This window comes from Colossoma macropomum, unplaced genomic scaffold, assembly GCF_904425465.1.
Source record: "Colossoma macropomum unplaced genomic scaffold, Colossoma_macropomum, whole genome shotgun sequence".
NCBI classification, from domain to species: Eukaryota; Metazoa; Chordata; class Actinopteri; order Characiformes; family Serrasalmidae; genus Colossoma; species Colossoma macropomum.
In genome coordinates, this window is record NW_023494789.1 from 7,367,693 (window position 1) to 7,390,887 (window position 23,195).

The following is a 23,195-nucleotide window of genomic DNA, read 5'->3' on the forward strand; positions in this document are numbered from 1 at the left end:
GATATCTGTTTGCACCCAAATAAGAAGAGTGGGGCGTCTTCTGCACATTATCTTGCTGTTGTGGAAAACTGGAACAAATGCTTCAGCCATGAACATGGACTTTATTTATCGTTTATCTGTTTGTGTTTACCCAGATATTTCTGAAAATATGCAATAAATGTCTTGTTGCAGAAACCTGGTTTAATTGTTTTTTGTTTTAAATACTTAGGTGATCATGCACATTTCTGCTATGACATTTGGTGGACACTGACAGTGTTTTTTTTTTTTAAACACAGATTCCAAAAACAGAAGCACTTTGCTGAGTGCTGATGCCCTGTGGCTATTTATGTGGTTCTTTTTTTTTGCACTGGGGCCCATACGAGCCTAGTTATGTCACTGCTGCGTATCATAATTATCTACAGATTGGTGGTGTAGCATATTAATATTCATAATGGTAATAACACTGCCCTCCAAACGGTAGATGAGGGTTTCCATGGGCAAGACTCTCAATACTACATCAGTAAGGGTGTATTTACTGCTTTTGTTCAATTAAAACAAACCCTGTTGGTGTTGCTAGTTAGTACAAATGTGGACACTGCCATTCGAGCCAGTTTCAAATATGAACACAAAATTAACCAAAGATGGCTTAACTGACCAAACTCAGAATTAACCTTCATAGATATTCATTCTGAGAGAATAGAGGTTTATTCTGGTCTAGTGCTGGTTTAGCTGGTCATGGTCAGTCTGTTTGACCATCATACCAGCATCCAAAACACAACATGTGCTGGTTTTGTTGTTGAGCAGCTATGCTGGTCTTTGCTGAGTTTTGCAACAATGCATCCTTTTAAACTTTTTTTTGGACCAAAAGAACCAAATGTACAAACATCCGAAGTGTTGTTGGGCAAGACTCCTAATGCTACATTTGCCTGCCTCTGTAACAAAATTCAGTAGTAAGTCACTCTGGATAAGAGCGTCTGCCAAATGCATAAATGTAAGATGGGTGTGAGTTTCTGTCTCATCATAAGAGATGAGTGGGCAGAGGTGAATAGGATCAATTTCACAATAATGCAAGATGAAATACAGTCGAATACAAAAGACTTTCTGGAAAAAAGCACACATCCTCTACAGGGAACACACTTATGCACATTTTAATACACAATTACAATTACTAGGGAAAAAATAAAGCATAAAATGTGGCCTGTACTAAAGTTATGGCTCATTTTATATTTTTTTTCCAATATGTTAAGCTATACTAAAAATTTAAATGAACTGCAGAAAAATGTCGCATTTAAGTTTATTCCATGTAAAAAATGTGTTAAAACGTTTTGACTTAGAAAATCAAATAATTGCATGATTGGGCAAGGGTATTCAATACTTTTGCATATAGCTCTATCTATCTATCTATCTATCTATCTATCTATCTATCTATTCATCCATCCATCCATCCATCCATCCTTCCACCTATCTATCTATCCTTTGGGTTTTTTTCTGTTCAGCTTTTTTTGCCACAAGTTTTTTATATTACCACAAAAAAGTAACAAGAAGTACAAATAACATTTAAGTACTCAAAATATTCATTCATAAACATTCATTGCCAGGGGTTCGTAGAGAAAGGAAAACAATTCCATCACATCATATTACATTATTTGTATGCGTTGATTATCTTCAGTGCTTTCTTATTTTTTGAATATTGTACAAGGATGACACGTTTAAAATCTTCCAAAAAGCACGTAAAATTAGGCTTGGAGAGACCATAATGAATATGCAACTCTCCTAACATAAGAAACAATTGTGTGATAATATAATTTTCTTGCTTAAAACTCACCACATCTAAAATGAATCCACCCTACAATTTATTGCTACGTTGTCGACGACGTCACCTCACAGAACGCCGTGACGTTTTCCTTTGCGTGGTTCCGTCCACCGTCGTTTCGTCCAATCGGAGCACGGAAACGTCTCACCCTTCCGCCTGGTTTCTTCTTTTCGTGCCGTCGTCTGAGCGGTGTGAAGCGTGCGGTGTGCGAGCACTGTGAAATTATCACACCACAGTCACATTGAGCGTTGTTTCAAGGTGATATAAACATACACGTGTGCAAACTCATTCTCCGTTTGTTTATGGAACATTTGTTTTGAAAAATGTGGGCTGTTTGTAGTGTATTGCATCAGTGTCCGGCAAGCTAACATGCTAACCGTAGAGAAATGAATGGGGTGTAAAGCTAGCTGGTGTTGCAGCTCTGTGGAGACGGGTTTAGTAGTATGTGAGAAGCAGAAGAACCTCCTTCTAAGAAAGCAGGGGCTGCGTAGTGTTGCGGGGACATTACAGTTCATATGTGAAACGTCTTCTCGTTTTCTGGACGGAATGAGAGTTATATTTAGCTGTGATGAGGCCGGGCTGGTCAGCTTACACCCCTTCACTCATGCTGCTGCTATTCTGGGACTCGGCCACTCGCTGCCCAGTCTCTGGTGGAATGGCAACCAGACTGGATTACTGCAGTTAGGAGATCCCAGCCTTTTCTTACAGCAGTCTATGTGAAAATTACTGTTCACATTTCTGAATGACAGAGTGCTGAGATAATTCAGTCATGGCTCCCAAAAAGGTGTGGTGTTGCCTTGGGGGACGTTTGAGCTGGTTGTGTTGCTGTGTCATGCTGCCTGCCATGTGACAAAGAAAATGACAGGTATGTGAATTCTGTTACAGATGCCTCCAAAGAAGGGAGGAGATGGACCAAAGCCACCCCCTCTGATCGGACGTTTTGGGACCTCACTGAAAATTGGAATTGTGGGATTACCAAATGTGGGGTATGTTTTGCTTTCAGTCTTGTCAGTTGTAATGACTGAAATGTCATCACGTGTGTTTCTAAATGCATACAGTGATAATTTTATGTTTGGAAGTGCTGCATGTTCTGTGATTTTGCATATTTTCTATATGTTTGAGTTGCTCTGTAATGGCTGTAGTATGGCCAAGTGTCAGGTTATGTAATCATGTAAAGTGTTACTGCTGTGGGATATATGAGATTCATCTGCTGGAGATATATTCCCATATGTGATTAGCGATTTGCTGTTTTTAAGTTTGCATGGAAATTATTAAGTATTGTCTTATGATGCCAAATTGCTGTTAATTCATCGTAAATTTATGCTGAAGAATTCAGTTCAAGTTACTGCATGTTAACATACCTCCTGCCTTAGGTGTAAATCAGTGTTTTGCATAAATGCGATTTCAGTAAGTCAACGTTCTTCAACGTGCTGACGAAGAGTCAGGCGGCGGCGGAGAATTTCCCCTTCTGCACCATCGACCCGAACGAGAGTCGTGTGCCCATTCCAGACGAGCGCTTTGACTTTCTCTGCCAGTACCACAAGCCCGCCAGGTATCTACACTTAACCTACACCTGAAACACATTTAAAGTCACTGCCAAGAATCATTAAGTCCCAGTCTTATCAACAAAGAATTACTGCATCTGGTGGCACTGCTTATTATACTCTGCAGAAATTTTGAATAGCAAAAAAATGGACGGACTAAAGCACAGAATATGTTCATTTGCCATGCAGTAATAATCTAGATCAGCTGCTCCTGGTCTTGACATTAAACTTGCCATTAAACTAGGCATTAAAGGAGAATTCCATTCAGTTTTGATTTTTCAAAATTTGCGATGTAAATAGGGTCATTCTAAGTGTTTGCCATGAAGTGGTGCATTGCAGAAAAATCAGGAATAATCACAATGTCTATAGCTATTTTATTTGATATTTAAAATTATCAGTGAACCTATGCATGTTCTCTTACTGTTTATATGTTATGTTGATAAAATATTGGTAAAACCTGAAAGTTTTCTTTGGGTTGCTTTAGAATGCCCTTCATGTACCTCTCTGCCTTGATTTAAAAAAATAACTTAATTGCAAAACTCAGACATAAGGCAAACTATTCATACTCATTTTTTTGCAATAATTTTCTATGTAGCTTTAAGAAGCATTAAATACTTTGGATGTCTGCTTCGTATCATCACCAGTGCAAACAGTTCTGACTCTTAAGTGTCTACAATGGCACATTTCACTTTTATAAATGGATGGATTTCCTGCTACCACTGTAGTTGCAATGCATACATTGTTTTATCTCTCTAAATTACACAACCACAGCACAGTAACTACCAGCTCACTCCTCTCTCTGTCTCTGTACAGTAAGGTCCCAGCCTTTCTGAATGTGGTGGACATTGCTGGCCTGGTGAAGGGAGCTCACGCAGGGCAGGGATTGGGCAATGCTTTCCTCTCTCACATCAGTGCCTGTGATGGCATTTTCCATATGACACGTGAGTTAGTACTGTAACTGCTGTGCCTATATAATCCAACCCTGGAAGTATTTTGTGAGACTTCTGTGTGTGAGAGAGGCAGTAGAGATGCTTTATGCATTTGTGTGTGTGTTTATGGATAGGAGCTAATTAAGAGAATAATGTCCAAATTAGGGGTAAAAATACTCATTTTCAGCTTCAGTATGAATTTACTTTCTGATTTTTGACATGTTGTGTGTTAAATTCTATTGATTCTTGACTTGAACCATAGACCATGTACTTAATATACTAGTGAAGCTCAGAAAGATACAGATTTTGGGTGCATTTACATTTGTAGTTTGGTTTACCTTTCGTTTCAAACCAAAAAAAAAAGGTACATTTTAGTTCTAGTTTGCTTAGCGTTCACACTGACTTATTCTCATTCCACAATATATACCATGTCCACAAAAGCCGGTAAATGTATCAGTGATATACTTTGTAACGTACTGTGTATATGAACTGTGTGTCTAAAAATGGAGATGAGATAGGGAAGTAGTGAAAGATAGTAAAGATGTTAAGTGTATATATATATATATATCTGCAGGAGCGTTTGAGGATGAAGACATCATCCATGTGGAAGGATGTGTTGACCCAGTGCGGGACATTGAGATTATTCATGAGGAGCTCAGGATGAAGGATGAGGAAATGATCGGGCCAATTATAGACAAGCTGGAGAAAACAGCCGTAAGGGGCAGTGACAAGAAACTCAAACCCGAATATGTGAGTCTACTGCAAATATTTCCCATATCTGTCCACATTCCCACATACCATATAACCTGTGCAAACCACAACTCTCACTCAATCCTCATTTCTTTCCACACCTCTCATTTTGTCTCTGAAACAGGACATTATGTGTAAAATAAAGTCTTGGGTGGTTGATGAGAAGAAACATGTGCGCTACTACCATGAATGGAACGACAAAGAGGTGAAAATACTTTTTTATACAACCGAAATACAGATTTTGGAGAAGCTTTTTTAGATTGCACAAAGATCCAGATATGAACTGGATCTAGTGTTTGGCTGTGGAATTAATCATCACCCAGTCATTGATCTTGTTGAAACTGCAGGTGAACCATTTTAACCTTTTCCCCTCCAGATTGAGGTGCTGAATAAATATCTGTTCCTGACATCCAAGCCCATGATCTACTTGGTAAATCTCTCAGAGAAAGACTACATCAGGAAAAAAAACAAATGGTGGGTTTTGCTATTTCAATTTACCACAATGCTCATATGTCCAAGATGCAGTTTATCATGCTACTCTTACCACAATAAATCATCACTTTTTCCTTCAATTACTTTTCCTTTCAATGTCCCTTCAATCTTCTTCCCTGCAGGCTGGTGAAGATTAAGGAGTGGGTAGATGCCCATGACCCCGGCGCTCTGGTCATCCCTTTCAGTGGAGGATTTGAGAGCAAGTACCAGGACATGAGCGAAGAGGAGAAACAGAAGTTCTGTGAGGAAAATAAAACCCTAAGGTCAGGGACAGCTCTAGCTTCCATTTCCCTCCCCCTGCATGTCTCTGTATCTCTTCATTCAAAGCAGTGAACGTTAATCTTTGTTCTAATTTTTGCAGATACTTTATTTAGTGCCCTGGGAAACTCTATTTCCCTTCAGTATTCTGATTGTTGTGTCTAATAGCACCATACATGCATAGAAGCAATACACAAATAAATACACTGTCAAAGTTAACATATTAATAACATGTTAATGCATAACAAATTAACCCCACTCATTTTTAGCACTATTACTAACATTACTACATTTTTATAGTTTAACCCTTTCAAACCATTAATAGTTCCAGACAGAAACCCAGCTGCTCATGCACTCTATGTTGCTATGATAGAAACCATGATTGTAGCCCTTTTATTCAAAGAAAGCTTTTAAATGGCTTTTAAAGCTACCTTTGGCAGACTATACTGAGAAGTGCTTGTGAGACCTGTCAATGATCAGCTAACTAACAAAAGCAACAGCAAAGTAAGAATTTTTAATCCAAAACAAGAATCTGTGAGCTGTATGAATGATAGTAAAAGGCTACAATCGTGGGGGGAGTTGGAACCACTGAATGTGTGTATGCGCATGTGTGTTTGTGTATTTAAATTTTCATCAGGTGATTCGCAGTGTGAATGTGGTTTCCAGTCTTTCAATTTTTATCACCTGTGTTATATGCCATGTGCTACATGCTTTAATTTCATCACTAGCACATCTGGGGAAAAAAAAAGAAAATGCATACCTGGTATTCGATGAAATAGAACTGAGCTGCCATGAGGAGGGGATTGAAAATGATTAAATGAACACATTGACATTTATAAAACCACTGCTTATTGTATTTGTATTGTTTGTATTTATAATAATGTGTTTTTATTAGCAGATAAATGCTTAATGTTTATTTAAATAGCATTTTAAATATCATTTTCTCTGGTGCTTAAAACTTTTGCACAGTATTGCATACATACACACACACACACACAGCAGAGAGAGAGAGAGTTTTGAGAAGTGAAACTTGTCTTTGAAGGAGAATTTCCATGTTTGACTTTAGAGTTATAGTTCTTAATGGTAAATGTGTGCCTGTTTACATTTCAGTGTGTTGACCAAGATCATAAAGAGTGGCTATGCAGCACTACAGCTGGAGTATTTCTTCACAGCAGGACCTGATGAAGTACGCGCATGGACCATCAGGGTAAGCACACACAGTATTATTCCAGCAATGTCTGCCAAACGGCCATGTACGTCTGCATTAGATCAAGTGCACTAGATCAAGATCAGGTGTTTCTGTCCTACAGAAAGGCACGAAGGCACCGCAGGCAGCTGGTAAGATCCACACAGACTTTGAGAAAGGCTTCATCATGGCAGAGGTTATGAAGTTTACGGATTTCAAAGAGGAGGGCACTGAAGTGGCTGTTAAGGTAAGCATACAGCTAATCTTAACCGGCCCATAGAGACTTATGTGTCCAAATGTTTGTAGGCACCTCATCCAACATTTCTTGTAAAAATCAAGGTTATTAATAGGGAAGTTGACCCACCATTAGTCTCAGCCACAGACATTCCGCCCACATGTATTTTTTGCACGTTAAGTAGTGCTCACTCTGTAACTGAGCATTTTACGGTGAGAAAGTCGCTGGATTGAGTGAATTTTGTGGCATTTACGGCATTACATCTTTACAAGTTATTCAAAAGTTTTCTTTGAAGCATTTAGTAGCTTTTAAGCGAGATATCCTCAATATTTTGCAGACACATTTCCCACAGATTTCTACCTTGTTTTGAAAAATCGTCCACCCCTACATGTTGTACTAAAACAGCCATGTTGTTGTCAGGTTAAACAAAAAAATGCATCACTCTCTGACTACTGAAGTCTGGCTTGTGAGATAGGTTCCCTCTCTACAGTAACAGCCTCTACTCCTCTGGGTAGGCTTTACACTAGATGTTGGAACATTGCTGTGAGGATTTGATGTGGAGCATTAATGCATTGTTGTCCAACCTCTCGTGGGATGAGAAGGCCTGGCTTGCGATCAATGTTTTAGTTCATTCCAAAGGTGTTTGTTGGTGTGGAGGTCAGGGCTCTGTGCAGGCCACTGGAGTTCCTCCACACCAAACTCATGTCTTTATGGACCTCACTTTGTTCACAGGGGCTCAGTCATGCTGGAAAAGGAAAGGGTCTTCAACCAACCGTTGCCACAAAGTTGGAAGCATATAATTATCCCAAATGTCTTTTTATGCTGTAGCATTATCATTACCCTTCACTGGAGCCCGGACCCTAAAAAAAAACAGCCCCAGACCAATATCCTTTCACCGAACTTTACTGTTGGATCTGTGCATTCTGATAAATAGGTGTTCTCCTGGCATCTGCCAAATCCAGATTTGTCCATAAGTCTGCCAGTTTCATCGCTCCAGAGAACACGTTTTCACTGCTACAGAGTGTGTAGTGGGCTTTGCACCACTCCAGCCATTGTGCATAGTGATCTTAGGCTTGTGTGAAGATACTTGGCTATGGAAACCCATTTCATGAGCCTTTTGATGTACATTTCTTGTGCTAATGTTGCTTCCAGAGACAATCTGAAACTGTGTAGTGAGTGATGCAAAAGAGGAGGCAGTTTTTTAGTGCTGTGTGCTTCAGCACTTAGCGGCCCCGCTCTGGTGTCCTGCTTTGAGACTGAGCTGTTGTTGCTCCTAGACACTTCCATTGCACAATAATAGCACTTACAGTTGACTGGGGCAGATCTAGCAGGGAAAAACTTTCATGAACTGACTTGTGGCAAAGATGGCATCTTATGACAGTGCCACATTTAAAGTCACCAGGTAGGGCCTCCCTTTGCTCTCAAAACAGCCTCAATTATTCGCGGCATGGATTCCACAAGATATTGGAAACATTGCCTTGAAATTCTGGTCCATGTTGACATAATTGCATCAAGCAGTTCCTCCAGTTTTCTTTTCAGGTCCTCTTTCATGATGTGAATCTCTTGTTCTACCACATCCCAAAGGTGTCCTATTTGATTTAGATCCAGTGACTGGGAAGGCCACTGAAGAACACTGAACTCATTGTCATGTTCATAAAACCAGTTTGAAATTGACTTTTGATTTGTGACCTGGTACATTGTCACATTGTCATGCTGGAAGTAGCCATTAGAAGATGGGTAAAATATGGCCTTGAAGGGATGCATGTGGTCAACAAAAATACTCAAATAGGCTGAGCATTGTTTGATTGGTAGTAATGAGTCAACACTGAAAACATTCCCCACACCATTACATCACCATATATCATGCCACAGTCAAAGCCAGTGAGTCCACTTTTTCCCCATTTTGATGGTTGATGTGAACATTACCTGAAGTTGCTGGTCCGTATCTGCACTATATATATATATATATATATATATATATATATATATATATATATATATATATATATATATATATATAAACATACTTTTAGTGTAAGGTAATGAAAAGATTTTTTCCATACCGTTTTGGAGTGTTTCCATTCATCATGAAATTTTCACAAAATATGAAGGACAACAGCTGTGCTCAAATCATGTAGAAAATAAAAAAGAGATTTTTTTTTGATGTATAACCCAACGCAATTCCAAAAAAGTATGTATAACAGTAGGTAATGCAAATAAAAAAGAAAGCAGTGATTTATAAATCTACTTTGACCTGTATTTGAACAAAAACAATACAAAGACAAGATATTTAAAGTTTTACCTAATCAGCTTCATTATTTTTTTGTAAACTTGTGCTCATTCTGAAACTGATGCCTGCAAAATGTTCCAAATGAGACAGGGGCAACATTGTGCAATGTTCAAAAACTGTATTACTGTACTGTACTGTGCACAGTGGAAGTCACATGTCAACAGAATCCAGAAACGATGCCGACTTCACTGGGCTCAGCACATATGAAATGGACTGATGCACAGTGGAAATGTGTATTATGGTCTGACTATCCCGACTGTTACCAGTGTGCAGTTCAAAAGTCAGGGTCAGGTTCAGCATGACAACAGTAAGCCACATTCTACATGGCTGTATAATCGGAGGTTGCGGGTGCTAAACTGGCCTACCTGTAGTCCACAACTGTCTCCCATGGAAAATGTGGTGCATTATTAAGCACAGCTGAAGACCTGTATAAATGAAAAATGGCAAAAAAATCTGCTTTTCTCATCTTAATCAGTTTGTGTCTTCAGTCCCCAAGTGATTATTACGTGTTGTTAAAAGGAAAGCTGATGTAACATGGTGGTAAACATGCTCCTGTCACAACCTTTTTATAATGTGTTGCATGCACCAAAATCGGAATGAGCATATATATTTATAAAATACTTCATAAGACAAAACAAAATATTGTATTTTTGTACCATTTTTGATTTAATACAAGTCTAACAATGTACTAATCACTGCTTTCTGTTTTATTAGCTTTTCACATGCTGTCTCAGCTTCTTTGGAATTGTGTGTATGTGTGTTTGTTTTACAGAGGATTTAATCCTTGCCTTTTTTAACATAATTATTTACGCATTTACTTACTGATATTTCAATTGTCAACAGGCTGCAGGAAAGTACAGACAACAGGGAAGGAACTACGTTGTGGAGGATGGAGACATCATTTTCTTCAAATTCAACACACCCAATCAGCCCAAGAAGAAATGATGTCATTATATAGACCTTCAGAGATTGGGTGGACTGTACCATGTGAGATGAGGGGGAACTATTCTGCAGATCTGAGGAATTACCCATGAGCTTTCTTCACTTTGGCTTTGGAACATTCAGTGTATCCACACAAAGAATTTGTGTGTATTTTTTTTTTTTTTGTTTCGCCGTTTGTTATTTGAGAGCCTCATAGCGGAGGTGTACTTTATGCCTTGTCCTCTCGCACTCAAATGCTGCATGCCACACAGCAAAACCAGACGGCCACATCTAATAAAACACTTCTCCAGACCAGAACTGTGTGACTGCACCAAAGTTTTTCTTAGCCGAAATGGAAGATGTGTATATCTGTGTTGTGGAAATGAGGGGTGAAAAATCACAGGGGCTCATTAAAGGAGTAAAACGTGATGAATATAGCATGACAGTTGCTGTTGGGTTTGTACTGTTACAAATTGTGGAGAAAGGACATTCACTCTCTCTCAGTGCTGTGGTTTCACAGGTGGTCATGGTTTGCCTATCTGCTTTGGATGCTATAAAGACATGCAAAGCAGGCTAGAACCATCATACCAGACCCTGCATGCTGAAATATGGATTATAGTTTTGTATAGTGATGGCACATATTGCTGGAGCAACTGTTAACTGTGGAATCATGTACCTGCAAAACTCAACCACCAGAGGGAGGCAACACATCTTGGGTAAAGAAGGGGGTACCCCTCTCAAACCGTCACAAAATTATTGGATAACTTTTTAAATCCTGAATTGAATCCTACTATATATAGCCATTGATGTGTTCTATCCAACGCGTAAGGCAAAAGCTTCTGTTCAGACAACCTAAATATAGAGTTCCCAAGAGAAATAAGTGGCTTTGAGTTGTAATGTGTATTCACTAGGCAGTAAACTTGGAAAATTACCCACTGCCAGATAATGGCTTCTTTCTAGCAGACACACAATTGTAATGGAACAATAGCGCGTCCTGCCACAATTAAATGGAAAGAAACTGAACAGCTTGGGAAAAGTTTTGAGCGCCTATAAGGCAGTTCATGTACTGTGGACATATCCGGGTCCCGAAACTTTGTTTAGTCAAGTGGTTTCAGAGCCACAAGGCGTGTATTTAAGGAACATTACAGTCCACCTCCATTTATCCTTGACATCAGTTAAAAAAGAAGCCATAAGCACGCAGCTACGTTTAAACTAAATGTTGAAATCCTCTGGGGATTTCCTCATAGAGTTCGCTTTAAACTTGAAAAAAAGATCAAATCTGACAAACTCCGTTATAAAGTCGATGTGATGCTGTGTTGGGAAACCAGACTGAGGATTTTATTAAAATAATGGCGGCTGTACTTGAACGTCTCACTTCTGCGAAACTTCCTGCCGTGCGAAAGCGAATTCCAACTCATTTTTTTCGGTCTCTCCTCTACGCGAACAAACAAACAGGAAAAACGCTGGCGGCGTGAGTGTGACGGACAGCCTGGCTATCCAGTCACCGGCGGGGAGACAGGAGCTCTCGGCCAATCGCGCTGGAGAAGGACGGCGGGACTTCCGACAGACACGGCGGTTTCCACGGTCGAGCTGGGAAGCCCCACCTTTTGTGTTTTCCCGCACCGTCAATCAAAATATAGAAAAAAAAAGAAAAAAAACGACCCGAATCTCCGATCACGGCCCGCCTTTGATTAAAACAAATCATGTTCGGAGTTTAAATGAACAGATAACCGCTCGATTTTTACCCCCTTTTTTCGCGCGATGACTGGTACGTAACACTTTAAGCCGATCGAAGCACAACACGGCCGGGGTGAGTTTGGAGCTCCGTTAGCCTGCTAGCTTAGCTTAGCTTTAGCTTTAGCTTAAGTCTGTAATCTTTTCCCCCCCTTTTTTCAGCTGCGAGGCTAACGGTTAGCCGGTTAGCTTTCACTTTAAACAAAGTAAACACTGGCATTCGAGCGGGAAACAGGAAAAAAGAAAAAACAAAGTCGTCTGGAGTGAGGGCGAAGACGAGAATTTGGTTTATGTCGATTGCAGCTGAGTTGCTAAGTCCCGTTCTTCAGCTGTGCAAGGCTGAGGAAGCGTTAGTAGTTTGAGAGTTTTTTTGGCTTTTGTTCGCTCAGTTTTTTTCTTGTCTCCTTTCCCGCAGCCCCAGAACAGCCAGCGAAACAGCAGGAAATGGCTGCCTTGGACGTGGACAGCAGTCAGAGCGAGTTTCTGCAGCCCGCCAGCGGCGCCTCAGACCAGGTAACTTACAGCCGAGCTCCGTAGCTCGACTCTCCTTCGCTTCTCTCTGTGTTTTGATGAAGTTCACAGTTTGAGAGGATTGAGGGGACAAAATATATCGTAAGTAGGGGTTGAAAAAAAAAGTCCAACACTTCCTGTGGAGCCTTCAGTCTTGTACGGCCACCCACTTGCTTACCCTCTTAAACCCGCCCATTGTGGGTCGGACAGCCGTCGCCTTTGCCCGCGTTACCTGCGCTTAGACCCGGGTCAACCCCACCGGAGGGAGGACCCAGGCCGTCGAAACAAACCACCAGCACAGGCTCGTTCGCTAGAGCTAAGTTACTCCCAACGCCTCTTTTGTTGGGCTTTTGCTCTGAAGCGGGTTTCCCCTTCTGAAACTCGACAGGTGGTTGTTTTGTGAGGCTGTTCAGTGCTCTGTTGTTGGTGTGAGAGAAGTTTGAAAAGGTGCGTTGGTGTCATTTCAAAGGTACAGAGATGTTAGAGAATATATGTTCTCCGTGAATACAGAGACACGGACATGGAAGCCACATGCTCAGTTAAACTTAAGCGTACTATAAGATTGTAAAGAGAGATTTCTTTCTAGGTCTTAAAAGTGGTCACTGAGAACTGCTGTCTGTCCCTGTTGTGCATTTGGTGTTTAAATTTGAGAATACACAGGCCGAACCCGAGTTGCAGTTGTGATAATTTAAAGGATAATTCCACCGATATTTCAAAATTTCTGCATAGTTTTGTTGTTGAGATGTAATCGAGCGAATCCAGGGTGTGTTTATGTGAAATGGAGTTTGCTAGAGAATTTTAAAGACTGATTGGTGACAATGCAAATATGGCTTATTTACTATCTAAAACGACCACTGATCATATTCTGACGTTTTGTATGTGTTGTTGATAATGGTAAATAAGTGAGAAATATTTCTTTTCAAACCAATGTGCTTTACAATGCTCTGCATGTTTTTGACCAAAACGTGATCTCAAAACTGTTGTAAAACACTGTCAAGCAGAGTATCTAACCATTTTGTTTCATAACTTTGTGGGGTGACCTTTGAGTCATTAAAAACGTAGGATGTCTGGTTCCTGTGCTGTATTTCTGTCTCTGTTTCTCTTTCACATCAAACCATTTTCAATGACTTTGTTTATAGGTTAAGAACTGAATTTTTCATGTTTTTAAAGATCAGTGAAAGCCTTCTTTCTTTGAACTTTGTGATACTACTCTTTGCTTAAAGGTTTTCTCCTATTTTCTCCCCCTCTCTGTCTCTCTCTGAGAAATGGTAATATGATAGCACTCTTCTACAAATTAGGCATACAAGTTCATGTTGTTGAATATGATTTTGTGTGGTGATAGCAATAACCTATGTGACTATATATTAAATTTTTTTCTGTTCTGAGTAATACTGTTTGTTCTTTATTGCTAAGCTACTCATTATAGCACTATATTGTAGGTGCTGAATTTTTAATGTTTACTTGTTGCACTTTGGTAACAGACTTTTTGTTCTGTTTACACCTGCCTTTTTATGTAATGGAAGCTGTGAATTGAATATAGGCATTTTCCTTCTTTTTCCTTTTCTCAGCAGACAACAGACCTCACGTCCATCCAGCTCACAGGCTCTGCTGACCGGTGGGAGGTGCTGACACCAGTTTCCACAAGCAAAGATGAATCAGGCGTAGTACACTTACCCAGCGGGGGACTTGTGGGCACCAATGGGCAATATGTGGTCCCACTGCAGACTGTGCCAGGACAGACTCAGCCCGTTTTTGTCACGGCGGGGACTGACGGCACCAGTGCCAATGGCGTCCAGTATCAGGTCATCCCCCAGCTCCAGAGTGCAGATGCAGCATCATTGGGCTATGCTGCGTCCTCTGCCGATGGAACTGCGCTGGGCACAGACATTGCCATACTGCCCGATGGGACCCAGGGTATTTCCACAGCAACAAACGCTAACGATCTCCAGAGTCTGCTGGCCCAAACTGGGCATGTGCAGCATATTTCTAGTGTCTCATTGGCGGGAACTGGGTTTGGAGGTCAGGGACAGGTGGTGGCTAATGTCCCCGTGGGATTGCCTGGCAACATCACTTTTGTGCCACTCAACAGCCTGAGCAACGCGGACCTGGAGTCTCTGGGATTGGCCGGTGCTCAGACTATTGCCACAGGTGTCACAGCTGATGGCCAACTCATTATGTCTAGCCCAGCCATCACCTCAGGCGAGAATGCTGGAGAGGGAGCAGTAGACAAGTCCGCTGAGCCGCTGACTGCTAGCAATGCTAACGCTAATACCTTTGTGCCCACGACCAGTTCCACCTCAGCCACGTCGCTCCCCGAGACAATAGATGGCACGGGAGTCCTTACTCAAGCCACGGCTGTGTCCGCTGGGCAGCAGGACCCGTCCTTTGTGCAACAGAACCACACACCTGCTACCGAGCCCGTGGTGCAGCTCCTCTCCACTCAGCCAACGGACGGCACGGCGCAGGCATTGCAGAGTGTGCAGCTGCTCAATGCTGGCACCTTTCTGATCCAGGCCCAGACAGTTTCACCCACAGGTCAAATCCAGTGGCAAACCTTCCAAGTACAGGGTGTCCAGAACCTGCAGAATCTGCAGTTGCCGGCAGCCGGTGGGGTGGCCTCACCACAGATCACCCTTGCTCCTGTGCAGACTCTGTCTCTTGGGCAGCCAGGTACCAGCGCAGTGACCGCCACTGGACAGGCACCCAACCTGCAGACTGTCACGGTGAACTCCGTCGCACAGTACCAGCAAGACGATAACACAGAGAGCCCCTCAGGTACATGCAAACACATTGCTCAGCAGTGCTTTCCAGCCCTGGTCCTGGAGTAGGGATGTGCGTTCCGACTTATTTTGTTAATCGACCATCCGCAAAAGTTAATGAAGAGATATGTGGTTAATTCTAGGGAAGGAAAAAACACAAAAAATGGCAAAATTATGTACTTTGAGCCAAACTATTTACGTGATAGCTCTGGTGGAAAGATGCAAATAAAATCGGAAACAAAAATTTAGCAGCAGCAATGGAAAACATTTTAAAGCATGTTTTATTGTTCAAAAGGAAGCTGAAGGAAATTGGTGGTTTTTCGTGTTGGAGGAAACAGAGGCTGCCTCTTAAAATGTGAGTTGAAGTACAGGTAACTGGTGCAACGGTAGACTCTGATGAGGGCTTATCGTCTTACACAAGGACCTCTCTCCTTAGTGAATGATGCGCCAGCATGTTAGTTTGTCAGAGATCCATAGTTTAATTTTTTATAGTTTTTAGACCTAAATAGGCTAAGCAAGTTAACCTAGTTTGTGGTAAAGCTGTGCTATCTCTGTCTACTCAGTCATGTCTTTAACAACATGTCCTGGGCAGCAGGCTGACATTTAATCACTTGTGTTTCAGGGTGCCAAAGTGTAATACACATACAAATACAAACGAAACTGTTATGTTAAACAGTCCTATTAAAACTTAAAAGCTCCATTTTATTGAATTGTCAGTCTGTGTATGTACTCTGTTTTGCTCTACTGAAACGGAACAAGCACCTGAATAGCCATTTTCATATTTAAATACTGGCACCTTGAACAGTTAACTGAGTACTCAAGTATCCGTACACATCTCTATCCTGGAGCACCGTTGACCTTCATTGTTTGATGTTTTGTCTGCTCTAACACCTGATCTAAATAATCATCTAATTAACCCCTTCAGTTTATAGTCTAAAGGATTGTTATTCAGTAACTACCATGAATTCACCATAATAACTACTATGAAACTAACTAAACTAATGACAGTGAGTGTGTAGTTGTAAGAGGGAGGAAGGGAAGTCTGGGTGACGTGTCCTTAGAATTTAAGTGGTTAATTCTTTCCTAAGTTGAAATGGGTCTGTTAGAGCAGGGAGAACACTAAAATGTGAAGGGTAGGGATGGTTTAAGATCAGGGTTGGAAATCACTGCTGTACACTCCTCCACCGAATGTCAGTTTGTGATATTTCAGCGTTTTGCTTATTAGTTACAGTATTTGAATTTGTGGGCACTTTCCACACTTGGTCTGATAAGGATACTTGTTTTCTAGGTTATGTAATTTTGACGTATGCTATTCACTATCTATGTATCCGCTTACTAAATACTCAAGATATGCAAGAAATGCACTTGAATGCCTGGCTGTTTTAACTATAGAGAAGTGTTGTGACTCAATCTCTCAAACCACCTTCAGAGGGGGTCAAGGACTCATGTGATCTCATAAGATTTGTAGTATAAATGCTAAAACATCCCAATGTGTCATCTACTGCAACAGTTTATTGGCTTATGAACTGCCATCACAGCTGATTCAAAAATTGGTTTTGGTTGGTTTTGAGTTGCTTTAAACACTTGTAGCAGGTCATAACATTTGCCCAAACAAGGACTCACAGGGCATTTTTGTCTGACAACAAACACAACAAGAGAGAGATGCAGTAAATGTGCTTTGTACCACATCCTTCACTTATGAAATCCAGTCATCTGCTCACTAAAGACACTTTCGAAACACACGCGTTGCCAGATGTAAACAACTGTACGTCTCGTTGTCCACTTGTGATCAGATCACCTAAGACAGATGCCGATAGTAAGTGCAAACATTGCCTAAGTGTGCCTGAATACATGAGAAATCTGAGGAATCTCTTTGCTTTTCAGATATTCATATCAAGGAGGAGCCAGATTCAGATGATTGGCAGTTGAGTGGAGACTCTACCCTGAACACCAATGACCTGTCACACCTTCGTGTTCGAATGGTGGATGAGGAGATGGAGGGTGCAGGTCAAGAGGGGAAGAGGTTGCGTAGAGTGGCCTGCACTTGCCCTAACTGCAAAGAAGCAGGGGGAAGGTAAATACACATACATACTTACATACACACATACATACATACATACATACATACATACATACATAAGAGAAGAGCTGTAGAAGAGTTGCTGGATGTGGAGGTTGATTTTGTGTGTGTGTGTGTGTGTGTGTGTGTGTGTGTTCAGAGGCTCGAGTATGGGCAAGAAGAAGCAGCATATTTGCCACATCCCAGGTTGTGGAAAGGTATATGGGAAGACATCTCACCTGCGTGCTCACCTGCGCTGGCACTCAGGCGAGAGGCCCTTCATCTGCTCCTGGAGCTACTGTGGCAAGAGGTTCACACGCAGCGATGAGCTGCAGCGCCACCGTAGGACTCACACAGGTACTGCATGCGCTCCTCAAGCTTTAACCTTTTGGTGATTTTCTAGTTTACCAAAGGCGTTGCATTTGGATGGCTGACAAAGTCGTAAATGCGGGTGGTAAACCTGGGCAAGTTCAATGTTATCCAAGTTAACAAATTTTAATATCACCGGCCAGTACATTCTCACATTCTCAGAACAAATTTTCTGAAGATCAAAGTTCATTAGTCCTTTTCCTGGTGCTGGAGTCCAGCACAATTTAGTAGTTTCTCTGCTCAAACGCACCCACTAAACCTGACAAGCTGAGGTTGTGCATGAGTTCAGTTGCAGCAGATATGCATGTTGTTTGTGTGATGTATTTACAAATTCCTGATGACTAACCCGAAACAACTGGTAGTTACAGTTTGGTGATGTGACTTTCCAAGTTTACAAATTGACGAGCATCGTCTGAATATACCCTTATTTAACCTTCATGAGTGTTATGGCTGCTCACAAAAGTTGCTTTTTAAATCTGTGTGTATGTGGAAACTTCTAACTGTTCATTCAGTTTTAGAGTTAACCATGTTAGATGTCAAAATGTTAAATATGTAGGACAGGGGTATGAAACTAAAGGCTAGAGTTCAGCACAGTTTTGTGAATTCTAGGGATGGACCCGAATATTTGACGATTTAGATGTTTGTTCTTTGGCTAGGTATGCGGTTATGCATGGCCCAGCATGCCTTCAAACAGTGCCGTACTGGAGCCTTACTAGGGCTCCAGTGTACGCCCTTCGTACCTTGAGTTAGACCACCTCTGTGAAGCGCTGGTTAACCTGTGCATGCACCTTGTTATTACCCCTAGCCTGCTGCTAAGAGAGGCTAGCAGACCTGGTTAATGTGAAGCTGCACTGTGAACGCTGCAGCACTCTATGAGGAAACCAGCTGGCCTGGAGATTCCGATTTTACGGAGAATGAAGCCCTGGATGTTCTTTCAGCATGGGTGTTGGGCGGTGGGGTGAAGCTTTGAATATTCACTGTTGATCACTGCTAAAGCTCCAGAGCCCAAAAAGTGGTATTCAGCACAGCCCTAGTGATTTTCCTGCTCTAGCACGCCAGTGAAACCTGGTAAGTAGCCGATGAGTTAAATCAGGTGTGCTTCAGTAGGAAAATCGCCATACTGTGCAGGAATCCATCCCTCCAAGACTGGAGTTCCTCACACTGATGTAGGGGAATATTCCATGTACACAATCACACCTCTGAATCAGTTGTTTACAACAGTAGCATGTTTTAGCATGTTTAGTTAACCTTTATTGATACATTGATACACTAAATGTTTTGTTGACAGCTGCATGAACTTGTAAATTATCTGATACTGATGAAAAAACCTTTTAGGTGTAATGACTAGAGATGGCACTGATCCAGTATCAGGTATCAGTGTTTGGCCAATATCTGTAGAAAATGCTGGATTGGATATCGGAGGCCAAAAAGAATGAATCTGATCCAATCCTGTAACAAATCTATCCTGAAATAGCACACACACACACACACACACACACACACACATAGTGTGATGTGATGTTGTTAGCTGCATTTTTCTTCAAGTGAGGAGAGTTTAAGGAGTTTGAGCATGACGGCCTACTTTTAGGTGCTCATCTTAAAAGAATAGTTAAGCAATAACAAAAATATGTGATTTTACTTAAAACTTACTCAAATGCAGTCAATCAACCAAGAAATGTTTGATGTCCAAATTTTGCTTGTTTAATTTAGAACCTGAGCTGCTAGGCTAACGTTGCTAACAAACACCCAGTCAGAAAGTCAAAAGTCTCTCAACAGTTTCTGTAAACACAAGCCCAAAACCTGGCATGACAGTAACTGAGCACAGCATAGCGAGAGAAACATTAAACAGTGCTTACCTTGTATTCACTTCTTTGAGGTGTCATCTGTAAAAATGTATTTGGCACAGCTGTAGCTATTGGAATATCCTGCTGGAGAAATTCCTTGTCATCTTCAGGTGAAAAATCACCACATAAACATATATTTTGTACTTAAGTTCAGTAACTTTACAAAATATCTGTCTTGGTAGTTTGCGGTTCATTTGCACATTTTGCGTACCAGACTGCCCATAGATTTCTTTACGTTGTTGCAAAATAGAACACCTCATTTTCGTAGGTTTATCTTTATTCGTACAACTTCTAACTCTAACAGTAAGCGAGCCATAGGTATTACTATGCTAACACTACGTACCTGTGTCCTGATGTAATGCAGCAGGATGTAATGCAGATAATAACAGGTCTGGTTTTGGCTTAAATGTATAAAAGGTCTTGTCATGCTGTCTTACTAAATCCTTTTTAAAATGAGTTTACAAAGCTCAAATATTTAGAAGAAAAAGTAGAAAAAATTTGGCATGTATTTGTGGAAACTGTTTGGGTGACTATTGTCTTGCAGTGTTCGTAAGCACTGCTAGCCTAGCAGCTCCAATTCTAAACTAATGAAGCTAAATTTGGACACCAGACATACCTTGGCTGATGATCTGCATTTGGGGTAAGTGGAAAATCATGTAAATTTGATGTTTTTGCCAAACTGTTCCTTCAAGTGAAGTGCTTTAATTATAAACGGCTCACTTCAAAACTTGGTAGATTTAAAGAAGAAATATCAGATTATTTTTGGTCGAAACTCAAGGTTTAAATACTGGCATCGGGATTGTCAAACAAAAAGATCTATCATGTCATCGTTATGAATGACTTACAGGGCACCATTAATATCGCTTTGTCCTTCATTGTTCTTTTTTTATGTGCTGTGTTCTTTTTTTCACAGGGGAGAAGAAGTTTGTATGTCCGGAGTGTTCGAAGCGCTTTATGCGGAGCGACCATTTGGCCAAACACATTAAAACTCACCTGAACAAAAAAGGGCTTAACGCTGCCTCCACGGCGGGGCAGACAGAGGCCAGCGCCCCCTCGGACAGCATCATCGCCGGGGGCGGGGCCACTCTTATCTTGACCAATCTGCAGCAGGCTGGCACCCAAGACCTCCTCTCAAACTCCGACCTCCCACTCCAACTGGTCACTGTGTCTGCCAGTGAGGTCCTGGAGTGACCAAAATCCTGCCCACTTTCACAGCTCGCTGGCTTTTCACTATCAATTTTTATATATATGATAAATATATATATATATAAATATATATTTTAAAAAATGAATTATCCATTTATGTTCAGTAGCAGTCTTTTTGTACAAACAGGGCAAAAAAAATGACATTAAGTGTGGTTCCAGTCCTCACACACACTTTCTCTCTCGTACATGCATATACAGTATATACAGACACACACTAACACACAGAAATGCCTTATTTTGTATCATACTCTGTAGTATACAATGCTGGAGTTGCATGTATTTTTACTCTCACTGATCTAATCTTTCAGGGGATGATAATGTGAGTGTGTGTGTGTGTGTGTGTGTGAAAGTTATGGTACAGTGTGTGTGTGTGCGTGTGTAGTTTATGCTTGTGTGAAATTGGCAGCAAGAGAGGGGAAGTCGTGTCCTCTGAGGGAGAGATGCTCATGATCTGTCCATTTTTATCTTCCTCTCTTCCTCCTCATCCCTCTCTCACGCTGCTGGCCTCGGTCCAAATGTGTCTTCACTCTTTCGTTTTTATTTCGCTTTGTGTAGTTGTATTTTGGCTCTGCTTCTATCATGCCCATTGTATCGTGGTTGGGGATATTCTTTTATTTTGCTTTATTTTGTTTTATTATTTTTTTTATTTTTTTGCCCTTCTGTCGTCCACATGCAACTTGAACAATTCTCCAGGCGACAGAATCAAACAGTTGTGTTATACCTTATTTTATTTTGTATTGTTTTTTTTTTTCCTATCTATACCCTGTAACATTCATAATGTGTTCCTTTTTTTCCTTTTTATTTTTTTTTCCCACCAGCCCCCAAGCTGTTTATAGCCGCCATTTATTTTAGTCTATAACTGATCTGTTGTATCAAAGACTCCGCATTTTAATTACTTTTTAAATGTGTAAAATTTAATGTTACTTTTGTACAACTTTTTTTTTTTTCTTCAAATGGAACACAATTAAAGTCAGAATTCTTCCTATAACTCTTGATACTTAACACTTGTTATGAAGTACTGGTGTGCTTATTCTTTCTAAACTGTGTGGAGCATGTTTAACGGAGCAGATGCAGAAGAACTGTTTATCTCATGACTTAATGAATATTGTGTTTGATATTGATATTATTATTATTATTATTATTATTATTATTACTACTACATGACTTTTGTTCTGCATTTTTTTTGGGGGTAGAAAGATGTTTGGTGCTGTATTGCCCCCTTCTGAGCTTCAGTGGTATTACTCATTGTTCAAAGAACATCTGACCAGTAGGGTTGAAGACAAATGACCAAAATGGATCAAAATTGCTTGTGTACAGTAGGAGACTGTAGCCCAGCTGCTGCCTTTCAAATTTATGTTAGACATTCTCCCAACCCTTCATCAGTGGTCAGTTTTTGACCACAGAGCAGTTCTTGGGTGAATATCTTTTCGTACCACTTCCATGTCATTGTCACTTCTAGGTTCAGAATAGTCCACCACTCAAAGAATTTCAATGTTCTGTACTCAGAAACTGACCATTGAGGAATGGGGCCTTGGGTGGCTGTTTAAAAGCCAAATCCTATATTTTTTGCTTGTATTTTGTTGTTTTTTCTAAGGTCCACCACTTTGTGTGGTTTGATGTACTCCAAAGAATCATCACTATTTTTACATGAACACTTTCCAACTTGTCTTTATCCCTTAGAATTTAATAGACTGTGTTATTACTTTGCCTTTAATACTTAAATATGTTAATGAGCTTTGTCTTGATTTGCTGTCCTGTATTGTGTGTCTCATTCAGAAAACAGTCCAGGCTGAAACAATTCTTATAACACTACTTATAAGTGCTTTAGACTCAATAGGCAGATATATGAAAGAGCATTGGTTTTCATGAAATCACAAAAACAGCACCTTCAAGCTGTTTTGGCAGCTCACTGCCTATATATGGTCTGGGGAGTGAATGGTATGTTTTGAAACTTTAGCAGTGTTTACATGCTACATCAAGCTCTTAAAAAGGCAAGAAATTAAATTTTTCATAATATAGGCCCTTTAAATTGTGCATCAACTATTGGGCTGCAGTCTGTACGCTTATATAGTCGATCCCTTTAGGAAACTATCAAATGCTTCTGGAATCAGTCCCAGAACACCTGTTAAACCATTAATGTCCTTTATGCTGTGATATCAATCCATCAGGAAAACACAAAACACCATTACTGACTAGTGGACATCAACAGAAACATTTAATGGTTTCTAAAATGGACAGTAAATTTATGTTGTCACTTTTTTAAGGCCACTCTTTCCCAGGTGGTTTTACAGTTAGATGTGCTGTCTTTTTCTGTCCA

General features: G+C 40.6%; 2 protein-coding genes across 5 annotated transcripts; both read left to right on the forward strand.

Annotated features, from left to right (window-relative positions):
- Positions 1–1,932: 1,932 nt before the first annotated feature.
- On the forward strand, positions 1,933–10,834 carry ola1 (Obg-like ATPase 1). 2 transcript variants are annotated; one of them, XM_036569949.1, is made up of 11 exons: positions 1,933–2,050; positions 2,678–2,778; positions 3,201–3,344; positions 4,150–4,277; positions 4,840–5,015; positions 5,140–5,220; positions 5,392–5,489; positions 5,630–5,770; positions 6,876–6,972; positions 7,076–7,198; positions 10,320–10,834. In XM_036569949.1, exons 2-11 carry the CDS (start codon positions 2,678–2,680, stop codon positions 10,419–10,421), a joined length of 1,191 nt encoding a protein of 396 aa, XP_036425842.1. In that variant the 5' UTR covers positions 1,933–2,050; the 3' UTR covers positions 10,422–10,834. The 2 variants fall into 2 exon arrangements, with proteins under 2 accessions (XP_036425842.1, XP_036425841.1); XM_036569948.1 differs by lacking the exon at positions 1,933–2,050 and adding an exon at positions 2,415–2,576.
- Positions 10,835–12,003: 1,169 nt separating this feature from the next.
- sp3b (Sp3b transcription factor) lies at positions 12,004–21,880 on the forward strand. 3 transcript variants are annotated; one of them, XM_036569947.1, is made up of 6 exons: positions 12,004–12,207; positions 12,547–12,644; positions 14,210–15,416; positions 17,285–17,474; positions 17,620–17,816; positions 20,586–21,880. In XM_036569947.1, the coding sequence occupies exons 2-6, from the start codon at positions 12,576–12,578 to the stop codon at positions 20,861–20,863; spliced, it is 1,941 nt and encodes a 646-aa protein (XP_036425840.1). In that variant the 5' UTR covers positions 12,004–12,207; positions 12,547–12,575; the 3' UTR covers positions 20,864–21,880. The 3 variants fall into 3 exon arrangements, with proteins under 3 accessions (XP_036425840.1, XP_036425838.1, XP_036425839.1); XM_036569945.1 differs by having other exon boundaries at positions 12,004–12,165; XM_036569946.1 differs by having other exon boundaries at positions 12,004–12,165; positions 14,213–15,416.
- Positions 21,881–23,195: the final 1,315 nt, after the last annotated feature.